General features: G+C 33.3%; 1 protein-coding gene across 3 annotated transcripts; it reads left to right on the top strand.

Annotated features, from left to right (window-relative positions):
• The first annotated feature begins 2,781 nt into the window (after window positions 1-2,781).
• LOC133834334 (cullin-associated NEDD8-dissociated protein 1) lies at window positions 2,782-12,437 on the top strand. 3 transcript variants are annotated; one of them, XM_062263917.1, is made up of 29 exons: window positions 2,782-2,936; window positions 3,504-3,608; window positions 3,697-3,866; window positions 3,982-4,192; window positions 4,402-4,567; window positions 5,190-5,319; window positions 5,435-5,549; window positions 5,706-5,863; window positions 5,951-6,074; window positions 6,184-6,234; window positions 6,325-6,407; window positions 6,984-7,068; window positions 7,145-7,246; window positions 7,360-7,458; window positions 8,005-8,115; window positions 8,196-8,279; window positions 8,347-8,487; window positions 8,668-8,760; window positions 8,900-9,021; window positions 9,142-9,304; window positions 9,385-9,624; window positions 9,776-10,024; window positions 10,120-10,296; window positions 10,392-10,538; window positions 10,636-10,752; window positions 10,863-11,031; window positions 11,136-11,213; window positions 11,307-11,445; window positions 11,858-12,437. In XM_062263917.1, exons 2-29 carry the CDS (start codon window positions 3,573-3,575, stop codon window positions 11,952-11,954), a joined length of 3,657 nt encoding a protein of 1,218 aa, XP_062119901.1. In that variant the 5' UTR covers window positions 2,782-2,936; window positions 3,504-3,572; the 3' UTR covers window positions 11,955-12,437. The 3 variants fall into 3 exon arrangements, with proteins under 3 accessions (XP_062119901.1, XP_062119903.1, XP_062119902.1); XM_062263919.1 differs by having other exon boundaries at window positions 2,802-2,936; window positions 3,548-3,608; XM_062263918.1 differs by having other exon boundaries at window positions 2,835-2,936; window positions 3,486-3,608.
• Window positions 12,438-12,458: the final 21 nt, after the last annotated feature.

Here is a 12,458-nt window from a genome sequence, read left to right as displayed (position 1 = left end):
ATTTATTATCTATCAACAACTGTGTGAGAAATCTCTATAATAATTGATATAATTAAAGAAAAAAATAAATATTAAAATTTTTAACTTCAAAGAGAATCTAAATACAATATTACCAAATATAAAATCTAAACTGTTAATATCATTATTAACGACTAGGAATAAAGTCGTTAATTTGGTAAAAAATGAACCAGAAATATCTTACTAATCTCTGCTAAGCCTCACTTATTTTCTATTACGAGCAGAACTAGAAAATCTTAAAATAATCCAAACAAAAACCATAATATAAAATACTAAATATTTTAAATCATTATATAAGAATTTATAAGTCTTTTTGTAGTTTATTGTATATAAACAAAAATAAAAAATAAAAAAGTAGTTGTGTGGCGTTCTTCCACTTTTGTGTTTGGTGTGCTAGTTGATGAGTAAGTAACCCTGGAGTGGGATAGAAGTAACCACGTCCGGTGTTTAGTTTGGCTCATGGTAGAATAACATGAGCCAAGTTTGTATTGGTGATTGAATTTTTGGAGAAGAATATGATTTTGATAGATTTTTTTCTTTAATTTTGTATTGGTAATATTTGTTTAAAATTGACTTTGCATCTTGTTTCCAATTTCGAAGATAGTTTGTGTTTATTTTTTTGATGAATTTTCAGAGTTAATATTCATATGTTGATATGTAATATTCATATGTTGATATGTTATTGATGGTGTTCATAATTTAGGTTATTATTTTAAATTTTTTCCATAATTATAATTTATTTATTTTTAGATTAATTAAAATTAATTTAATATTGTAGATACAATTTTTAATATTTTTTAATTTATAATGAATTAAACTGATTTTAAAAAAAATTAATAAATTGGTCCAATTATAAAGTATCACGTTTACGCTCAATCAACACTTAACAACTTTTGTTAGAGTGGGTACTCAGGGAACTCTCTAAGTATTGACATTGGATACTTTTTTCAAAAATAAAAAAGAGGATTGGGTACTAAATCTGAAAAAATTTGAAACATTGGACGATTTTGCCACCTTTCCCTTTTTTAAAATACATTAGGGCGGTTAATTTGTGTAATCATGTCATGTTCGTGTCGATATGATTATGACACGACACGATTATTAAACGTGTCGAAAACGCGAATGTGAATACAAACAAGACACGATTATTTTAGTAGGTAATACGACACGAACAAGACATGATAACACGATTAATGAGCCTTGATACAACACAAAATTAACATAATTAATCATACCAATATAAAAAATCATAAAACTTATGATAATTATTCGTGTTATCACGTTGACATGATTATGACACGATACAATTATTAAACATATCAATACGATTATAAAACGACACGATACAATTAAAGTAAATACGAACACGACACGATTATTAAATGTATTATCCAATCCTATTTATTTTGCATCGTGTCAAAATTTGGCAGCCCTAAAATACATGGGTATAAGTGAATATATAGTCAATTAGAACATGATATTTGTCAATATAGTCAAAATTAATAAAGTGAACGATAATAATTGCACTATTTTTGTATCCTTTGACGTTAAGAGAGAGAGTAAAAAATATAATTTACAAAAAATTATTAAGTATTTATGTCATATATATCTTCCTGAAAAAAAACACAAATAAATTTTGGTGTGAATTGATTTAATTTATTAAATTTGTTTCTTTAAAATAATTTAATTTGATTTTATTAGATTTACATTTATTTAATTTTGTTCGATTATCCTTTAATTTTTTTTGTTTTTTTTTTGAATTAGAATTATTAATTTTTTTTGTTAGATTATCAATATAATCTGCTTTTTATCTTGAAATTTATTCATACACCTTTTTTTTATGTTTTTTGTTTTCAGCAATTTATACACTTTTTTTAGTTTGTTATTAATTAGATAAATTATTGCGTCACCTATCACACAAATTGGGAGTTAACATAGAATCAGTGGTTTATTATGCAACAAATTTATAACATTTCTCATTATTACCAAAAAAAAAAATATTGAATAACAAAATATTAAATAGTTTCACTGTTAATATATGCTCATTGAATATATTTAGTTGGAAGAAACCTAAAAAGGTAGATAAACCAAGTGAATGATATTTTAGCTATCTAATATATAACATTACTACCTTTAAAAAAATATAACATTACCATCTTTAAAATAAAAGTAGTTTATATCGTTAATAATGATAAATCACGTTCATTGGATAGGAAGTTAATTAGAGAAAAATATTTCATAGATTTTTGTCTTTATTCTCATTTATTATGTGTCGGTGATAGTATGCGAAAACTCTATAAGAATTAATATAATTATAGAAAAAATAAATATCAAAATTTTAAAATAGTATTACCAAATACAAAATCTAAACCGTTAATATCGTTACTAACGACTAGGAATAAAGTCGTTAATTTGGCGGGAAATGAACGAGAAATGTCTTACTAATCTCTTCCGAGCCTCACTTATTATCCATTAGGAGTATAACTAGAAAATCTTAAAATGAGCCAAACAAAATCTATAATCTAAAATACTAAATATTTTAAATCACTGCATAAGAATTTATAAGTCTTTTTGTAGTTTAAAAATGAAGAAAAATTAGAAGTTCAAAATTAGTTGTGTGGCGTTGTTCCATTTTTGTGTTTGCTAGTTGAATGCTTTGAACCCGGAGTGGGATAGAAGTAACCGCATTCGGTGTTTGGTTTGGCTAATAATGGTAGAATAACATAATCCGAGTCGGGACAGCATTTGTAAATCCACGGATATAATAATCCCCAGTATTTAAAAGGGGAGTTCAACACTTCAACTCCCTCAGCCCTACACTGTTACCCAAGCCGAGAGCGATAGAGAAGAGAGTGAGTGAACTTGTGAGCTTTCCTTACGGTGAGTTCGTCTCTGACTCCGACGCTCTCAAATTTCTGGTGAGTGTTTTTCTCTCTGGATTTTCTCCGGTTTCTTGGAAATTTTATTTTATTTTCTTTTGATTTTCTCATCTACCAAAAGCAGATCAAGAGGTCACCCTAAGTCTCGCGGTTTATAATTCTCTATATTATTTTATGAATTTATTCGGTTTTTGAAGTTAGAATAGTTTTGATTCTCCGTATGTGTTTCACCTGGCATTGTTGTTCCCCAAGTTTCCCAATCAATTGGCTATTGTGTTCAGGTAGTTAGTGATTATTGTTTTGGCTAGGGTTAGTTTGATAATGGTATCAATGGTGGCACATTTGAGGCTGACTGATATTGGGATCAGTTGATTTTTTTTATTTTTTTTCTTTCGCAATTTAGGTTTTATATAAATTATGTATGTATGTACTTGTTTTATGGAGTTGTTGTTTCTTTTGACTTGTTCTCTATGCACAATGTGGTGCTACGGTGCATAAACTTAGGTGTGTTATCAACAATTTGGATTCGAGTCATACTTTATTTTATGTATAGATTGCATAATGAGAGCTGTTGTTATTGAATTACACTTGGTCTTTTTTCTCCAGCTTCTTAAATTGAGATATTTTCATTTGCTGAATTTTCTGGGCAGTACGTACTTGTATAGTTGTGCAGCTATGGCGAGTTTGGCTTTAACCAGTATACTGGAGAAGGTATTATTTTTGGGTTGTGAACGATGATTTTGTGCACTTACAATGTTGTCTTTTGTGATGGATGATTGACTTTTGAACTTGTATACAGATGACGGGGAAGGATAAAGATTACAGATACATGGCAACTTCTGATCTCTTGAATGAATTGAACAGAGATAATTTCAAAGCTGATGCTGATTTAGAGGTAAAGTTGTCAAATATCATCATTCAGCAGCTTGACGACGTTGCTGGCGATGTATCTGGGTTGGCTGTGAAATGGTAATTATTTTCTCCTAGTTAGACCCCTTTACATTGTCATAGCTGTTATTGAATTATTTGAAACTAAATGGGAACTGCTATCTAAATTCATTCACATTTTCTTGTGTTCTTATAGTCTTGCCCCGTTAGTGAAGAAGGTTAGTGAAGCACGAGTTGTGGAAATGACCAACAAACTTTGCGAGAAATTGTTGAATGGGAAGGATCAACATCGTGACATTGCAAGCATAGCTTTAAAGACTATTGTTGCCGAAATTGCTACTCAATCTCTTGCACAATCTATTCTAGTGTCAATTTTGCGACAATTGATTAAAGGAATTACTGGCCCTGTGAGTTTTTTTTAACTCATTCTTGTATATGGGCATTTAGTTTATCAGATCATTCTATTGTAGATGTTTTATATGATTACCGAGCTATTAGTTACTTCATTCATCCTTTACACATTTCCTCTTGTTAAGCCTTCTTTTTTTCTTTCCCCGGGTAAGTAGAAAAGCTTGTTAAGGCTTCTTGCTGACTTTACTGCACTTATTTTGTCCAGGGTACAAGCACAGAGATAAAATGTGAATGTCTTGACATTTTATGTGACGTCCTTCATAAATTTGGGAATCTTATGGCAACTGACCACGAGCTGCTGTTGGGGGCACTCTTGTCCCAGTTGAGTTCTAATCAAGCCAGTGTCAGAAAAAAAACTGTTGCATGTATTGGTAAGATTAATGTATGCTTGATGCTATAGTTGATTGCTTTCTGAACTCTTCATTTGATAGTTAATTGCTTAGTGCTGTTTATTTTCTCATTCTTTTATGCTTCACTTCCAACATTTTTGGCACAGTGGAATATAAAATACAATGTCATCATGAAACATGGCTTGTGGTCATATAATTCTCTCCCAGGGAAAAAGTTTTTGATTTTTACAGTTTTCTAGAATTTGCTAGTGTCACACTGATTAATTGTTCAACAGTTCATTACGCAGCTTAATGGTATGAATGCGCTTAGAACTGGCAATACCGAATGATTATTGTTTAGTAAGAAATATGGATTATGTTGAAGATGGATCTTGTTTGAACTCCCAAATTTGATATGGGTTTTTGGGTGTGTTGTTAGTATTTGTTTTTATTGTTCTAAAGTTAAAATAATACTCTGGAGTATCTGTTGAGAGATGTCTTATTGTTGCTTTGAAGTTTGTTTTTCTAAGTCTTTAGTTTCTTGTTTCTGGTTAAGTTTGTTTGGTGTGGGTTGCCGTACGCTACAAACTCCACTGGTTGTAATGGAATTCAATATAGTTCATTTCTTATCCAAAAAAAAGTTTTAACTTATTTTTTTTTCCAGCATCTCTTGCTTCAAGCTTGTCAGATGATTTGTTAGCAAAGGCAACAGTTCAAGTTGTTCAGAACTTGAGAAATAAGGGCGCAAAATCAGAAATGACGCGCACAAACATTCAGATGATTGGTGCTCTAAGGTGAGTGTCAAAATATTTACTTTTCTGTCTCGTAAATATCTTTTCATGCGTTGTGTTTCTTATTGTCAAGAAGTCAAAATTTTCTTTTGCTGATGAGCTTTTGTATGTGCTTCAGTCGGGCTGTTGGGTATCGGTTTGGATCCCATCTTTCTGACACTGTCCCTGTTCTGATCAATTACTGCACAAGTGCATCAGAGAATGATGAGGAACTTCGTGAGTACAGCTTGCAGGTACCCTATATGACTTTTTTTTCCTTTCTTTTTCTTTTGGTGGTCTTTTGTTTATTGTTAATGTATACACTTTCTTTTTTTTTTTTGCTCAAGGTTTTGACATACCTATATTGAACATTCTATATATTATTTATTTCTATGCTATTTTGACTGCAGGCACTTGAAAGTTTTCTTCTTAGGTGCCCCAGGGATATTTCATCCTACTGTGATGAGATTCTTCATCTTACTCTGGACTACTTAAGTTATGATCCTAACTTCACTGATAACATGGAAGAGGATACAGATGACGATAGTCTGGAAGAAGAAGAAGATGAGTATGTTCTAAATCTGTGTTTGAGGGTAATTCATGATTCTTAATCCATATAAGTCTTTTTAATGGTTGTATAAATATTATTTTGTAGTGAAAGTGCAAATGAATATACTGATGATGAAGATGTCAGCTGGAAAGTTAGAAGAGCTGCTGCTAAATGCTTAGCAGCATTAATTGTATCTCGCCCTGAGATGCTTGCAAAATTGTATGAGGAGGTATTATTGTGATTGCTTTTGATACCTGTAAGGTTGTAATATAGATTTGATTGCTTTTTTATTTTGGTTCAAGGATTGTGCATTAAATATTTTATTCATGCTTGGTCAGGCCTGCCCAAAATTGATCGAGAGATTCAAGGAGAGGGAGGAAAATGTCAAGGCAAGTCCGATGTTCTGTATGTGTATGATTTTTTTTTACCTTTTTTGTGGCGTGTTTATGGGCAGGTTATCTGATATGTCTTTTCTGCAGATGGACGTATTCAATACATTCATTGAATTGTTGCGTCAAACTGGAAATGTTACAAAAGGGCAGATTGACATCAATGAATTAAGGCAAGCTTATATATTTAATTTGTATATTAACTTGTCCTCCTACATAACCCAGGTTGTAGGTATTTATTTATTATTATTGTTTCTAGACTTGGCAAAATGACCTCTTTTTTAGTTATTTTGCTATTTGGCCTAGTTTTGATAATGTTTTACAAAATGTCCTTTGACACCCCGGAGGGTCAAGAATTCTAGACAGTTTGTCGGATTTCGAGATACCCTGTCTAGAATCCAGCCAAAAGCCATTTTGCAAAGAATTATCAAAACAAGGTTAAAATGCAAAATGGCTCTAAAAATGGTCTATTTTCACTAATTACTATTTTTTTTACTTAGCAAGACTAACAAGCCTTAACATGCTCCAGATTATCATGGAGCAAAGTCTAGTGTTTTTGATACCTACCTATTCTCTCTCCCCTCCTCTTGGTTCTCTCTCTCTAGGTCTCATTCATATAGTAATATTACTTGTAATAAGCTGTGAAAAAAATTCTATTCTTTTGGCATATTTCATAAGTTTCTTCAGTTACTACTTACTGGTTTCCTGTTTATGGACTAGTATCAACGCTTAGATTCATTTATGTGCAGTCCAAGATGGTTGCTGAAGCAAGAAGTGCCAAAGATTATTAAATCTATAAACAGGCAACTGCGCGAGAAGTCTATTAAAACAAAAGTAGGGATTTCTCATGTTGATTTTTGATGCATTTGTTTCAGAACTGTTTTTTAAGCATTACATTTTACCTTGGCAGGTTGGTGCATTCTCTGTTTTGAAAGAACTTGTTGTTGTCTTGCCAGATTGCCTGGCAGATCACATTGGATCCCTCATTCCAGGAATTGAAAAGGCATTGAATGTAAGTTTATTGTTGAAGCTGAGAATGCAAACTATATTTTGATATTTATGATATTCCATCTGATGTTAATATTTTTTTCTCATTTCAATATTGTTTTCAATGGTCATATGCAGGATAAATCTTCTACCTCAAACTTGAAGATAGAAGCTCTTATTTTCACAAGATTGGTCTTGGCTTCACATTTTCCTTCTGTTTTCCATCCTTATGTCAAGGTAAACATCAGTGCCCTTCTTTCTTTGTGCAGAATGGGGAACACAATCAGGAAAACTTGAATGTATGGACATAGATATGCACGAAACCAAAAAGTAGATGTTCGGATTTATTTGAAATTAGTATGGATTCTCTGACTGTATAAATGCATGTGTTAAGATTTGGTTATGTGTGGTTATTTTTGATGATTTTTGGTTGCAAAGCTTCAGTAAATTTACTTGGTTGATGTATCAAAAACATTTTACTAATTTATTTAACATACAGAATTTTGCTGTTTTTTCTCTTTTGCGTATGAATTAAATTTAACTATGCTTTGTCCAAATTAAATTTTGATCCTAAATAATAATTTCATCTAAGAGCTGTTATTATCTTGGCTTCTTTTGTAATGGGATGTTACACTCTTTAAGTGATTTTGTTTAATCTTGCAATTTTTCTTCTCTCTTTTATTTTGTAGTGGAAAGTTATATACCCTATTAAGGAATTTGTTTGATTTTGCATTTTTGTTTAGTTTAGTTCAGTGATGTTTTTTGTTTTATTTTATTTTGCAGGCTCTTTCTAGTCCTGTTTTATCTGCTGTAGGTGAGCGTTATTACAAAGTTACAGCTGAGGCATTAAGAGTGTGTGGGGAACTCGTTCGTGTTGTTCGCCCTAACATTGAAGTGAGTTTAATTGGTACTCTGTAAGACCCCAGGAGCTTATGTGTCTGTTGTTTAATTGGGTACATGATGTTTTGATGTAGGGGGTTGGTTTTGACTTTAAACCTTATGTTCGTCCACTCTATGATGCCATAATGTCACGTTTGACAAATCAAGATCAAGATCAGGTCAGTAGTATTCCTGTTAATTAGTGTTTTAGAGGGTTTACCGTGGCTCACATTTGTGCTTATCCAGGAGGTCAAGGAGTGTGCTATCACTTGTATGGGACTTGTTGTTTCAACATTTGGTGATAACCTGAAAGTGGAATTACCTTCATGCCTGCCTGTTCTTGTTGATCGGATGGGTAATGAGATAACCAGACTAACTGCTGTAAAGGTTGGTGCATGTTTATTTAATTTATACAATACCCACAAGTTCTTTGGCTTAGGTGCTTTTTTTGAAAGCCCAACAATTTCTTTAGACTTGAACTACTGCATTAAATCCAGAACTTCCACTAGCTTTATGTTAGTACAAATTTGCTTATCTTTTAGTTTTAAGTAAGGGTCTTGCTTCCAGGCATTTGCTGTGATTGCTGCTTCTCCATTGCAAATAGACCTCTCGTGTGTTTTGGAACAAGTAATAAGTGAACTTACTGCATTCTTAAGAAAGGTAAGAGAGTTTGTTACTTATTCTCATGAATTGAGATTCCAATTTATATTCATATCATATCATAGTACCATGATTATTGTTCAAATTCTATCTAAGACGTTAGAACAAATTTCTGAACTTCACTTCTCTTGGAAAATAGGCTAATCGGGCTTTAAGGCAGGCAACATTAGGGACACTTAATTCCCTAATAGTTGCTTATGGCGATAAAATTGCTTCCCCTGCATATGAGGTTATTATTGTCGAACTCTCTACTCTGATAAGGTTTCAACATACTCCACCTTTTTCATTTGATTTTGTATTTTTCCACCTTTTGTATTTTTGCTTGACCAATCTCAATTAAGTTTAGCCTGATGCGGTTCTAATTTTTCATCAATCTGTCAGTGATTCAGACTTGCATATGACGGCTCTTGCTTTGGAACTCTGCTGCACCTTGATGTCTGACAAGAGATCAAGTTCGGTTATTGGTTTGGCTGTTAGAAACAAAGTTCTTCCTCAAGCATTAACATTGATCAAAAGCTCATTGCTTCAAGGGCAAGCCCTGCTGGTACTTTGCATGTGCACTTTGCTGTTGAATCTTGAACTAGATAGTTTGCATGTTTGAAGGCTTATTTTTGAATACTGCAGGCTCTGCAAAACTTCTTTGCTGCTTTGGTCTATTCTGCAAACACAAGTTTTGATGCCTTACTTGATTCTCTTATTTCAAGTGCTAAACCAACTCCCCAGTCTGGTGGTGTTGCAAAACAAGCTTTGTATTCAATAGCCCAATGTGTGGCTGTTCTTTGCCTTGCTGCGGGTGATCAGAAATATTCATCTACAGTGAAAATGCTTACAGAAATTCTCAAAGATGACAGCAGTTCCAATTCAGTAAGCATCTTGATTCTTGAGGACATCTTCACTGTACATTTCACTTTTAAAAACAAAGAAATAAATTTGACTTTATTGTATTATTACTAGACCAGCCTGCTAGATTACTTTTTGAGTCTGATGATTGTGTGCTTTCAATATCATATTTTAGGCCAAGCAGCACCTTTCATTGTTGTGTCTGGGGGAGATTGGCAGAAGAAAGGATATAAGCTCTCATCCACATATAGAAAACATAGTTATTGAGTCATTTCAATCACCTTTTGAAGAAATAAAGTCTGCAGCTTCGTATGCTCTTGGCAATATTGCTGTTGGTAATCTCTCCAAGTACCTGCCGTTTATTTTGGATCAGATTGACAATCAGCAGAAGAAACAGTATCTATTGCTTCATTCTTTGAAGGAGGTGTGTTCTCTTGCACCACCATATGTCTAGGGAAGTTCCTGTGGCTATTTTCTGAAACCTCTCTTGCATTAATTTCTACTTTACTATATTTGCAGGTTATAGTTAGGCAATCTGTAGATAAATCAGACTTCCAAGATTCTAGTGTTGAGAAGATCCTTAAATTACTTTTTAATCACTGTGAAAGTGACGAGGAGGGTGTTCGCAACGTGGTAGCTGAGTGTCTGGGTAAAATTGCTCTTATTGAACCTGCAAAACTCGTTCCTGCACTCAAGGTATTAACAGGCGTTTGTGCAATTATGTTTGTTTAATGCACCATAAAATTATTATATCGGCTGCTAATATTCAGTCACCTTCTATATTTCTAAAGATCCGAACAACAAGTCCAGCTGCATTCACTAGGGCTACAGTTGTCATTGCGGTGAAATATTCAGTAGTGGAGCGGCCAGAGAAGATAGACGAAATTATATACCCTGAAATCTCATCGTTCTTGATGCTTATTAAAGATGATGATCGGGTAAGCCTCGCTTGTATAATATTAAACATCCCTTTCATCTGTGGGTAGTTGGTTTTGGATTTGTGACTGATTTGATATATATATATATTTTTTGCAGCATGTTAGGCGTGCAGCTGTGTTGGCTTTGAGTACATTTGCTCACAATAAGCCAAACCTTATTAAGGGGCTTCTCCCTGAATTGTTGCCACTTCTTTATGATCAAACAATTGTCAAGGTAGCTTAAAGTTCCGACACTTATGGCACGTCCACTAACTTGGAATGTGAATGGGTGGACATTGTTCAACTTCAACTCTGATCTTTTTCGTTGTTGAAAATTCTGTGCAGCAAGAATTGATAAGGACAGTTGATCTTGGTCCATTTAAGCACATTGTGGATGATGGCCTTGAGTTAAGAAAGGCTGCTTTTGAATGCGTGGACACGTTGTTGGATAGTTGTCTAGATCAAGTGAATCCATCATCTTTCATTGTCCCTTACCTTAGATCTGGTCTTGATGGTGAGTAGTACTTCATATAAATATCTTCTATCTTTTTTGTTGGTTTGTTTTTAGTCTTCATATTACATTCTTGAACCGATTTGAATTTCTGGCTTTGTGTACAGATCACTATGATGTTAAGATGCCTTGTCATCTGATTCTTTCAAAGCTTTCAGAAAAATGCCCGTCAGCGGTACTGGCAGGTTGGTAATTTGATGATTTATGTTATTTATAGGCTTCTTCAACTCACTGGGCTGCAAATTTATGACTCGTGTATTATTTATTGCAATTTTCAGTTCTCGACTCCTTGGTGGACCCTCTCCAAAAAACCATCAATTTCAAGCCAAAGCAAGATGCTGTCAAGCAAGAAGTAGACCGTAATGAAGACATGATTCGCAGTGCCCTTAGAGCTATTGCTTCCTTAAATCGAATAAGGTTTGTTTGCCAACTGTAATTAATTGTCGTATATAAATACCACATGTTTTCAACTTTATATACTTATATGCCTAATTTTTTTTTTTCAACGGATTATATACCAAACATTATAATTTGGGCAATTCTGTCACTACCAAAAAAACAAAAAAGACACGTGTAGGAAAGGGATAATACCTGTCACCACTTAATTGGTCTATTGGATAATTTAAAAAATAAAACTATATTAATTGATGCGTTTTTTTTTTCAAGGTGGTAGTAACGGAATTGCCTTAATCATAACGTTTGGTATTTATCCAGTTGAAAAAAAAGATGCGGAATATAAGTGTATAAAACATGTGTTATTTATGCCGCAAATATCCTTGAACCACAAAGTCTAACTCTTCTGATGATCTCAATTCGTGTTATTCTGCAGTGGTGGAGACTGCAGCCTTAAGTTCAAGAACCTTATGAATGAAATATCCAAGTCCCCACCCCTTTGGGACAAGTTCTATTCGATCCGAAACGAATAATGGCCCGCCTCTTTTGAGCACCCTCTACCGGCTGTTGCATAGAAGTTTCACTGTAAAAAGTGAGGGAATTTTATTACCAAACACCACCTGTTTTGGAATTTAGGGAACCTTAAGGCGGCGCGGTGTGTGTGCTCGTTGATGCACCTGTAAAGCGGCTTAAAGATTTAAATTGAGGGTTATAGAAAAGTGAAATCATGGCCATTCTCTTGTACAGTTTCAAAAATCAAAATCAAAAACCAAAACCAAAACCCACAAAATTACTATTTTGCCCACATCCCCAAACTCTCTTTACTTGGTTTGGGTTGAAGAAAATGCACTGTGAGTTTGCATTTGTTGCAAAAGTTGACTAAACAATGTTTTGTTTGTTGATGACAAGTATTTCCTGTGGATCATAATAGTTCATTGAATTTAGAATTTTTGGAAAGTACTCAAACATTTGGATCAAAATTATTTTGAATTTCCTAGCCGAAGATTATAGTTTTACTTTGTACTTTTAGCAAACGA

The sequence above is a fragment of the Humulus lupulus genome, chromosome 5 (assembly GCF_963169125.1).
Source record: "Humulus lupulus chromosome 5, drHumLupu1.1, whole genome shotgun sequence".
NCBI lineage: Eukaryota > Viridiplantae > Streptophyta > Magnoliopsida > Rosales > Cannabaceae > Humulus > Humulus lupulus.
The sequence above is the reverse complement of the archived record's forward strand: the minus strand, read 5'-3'. Positions and strand labels throughout refer to the sequence as shown.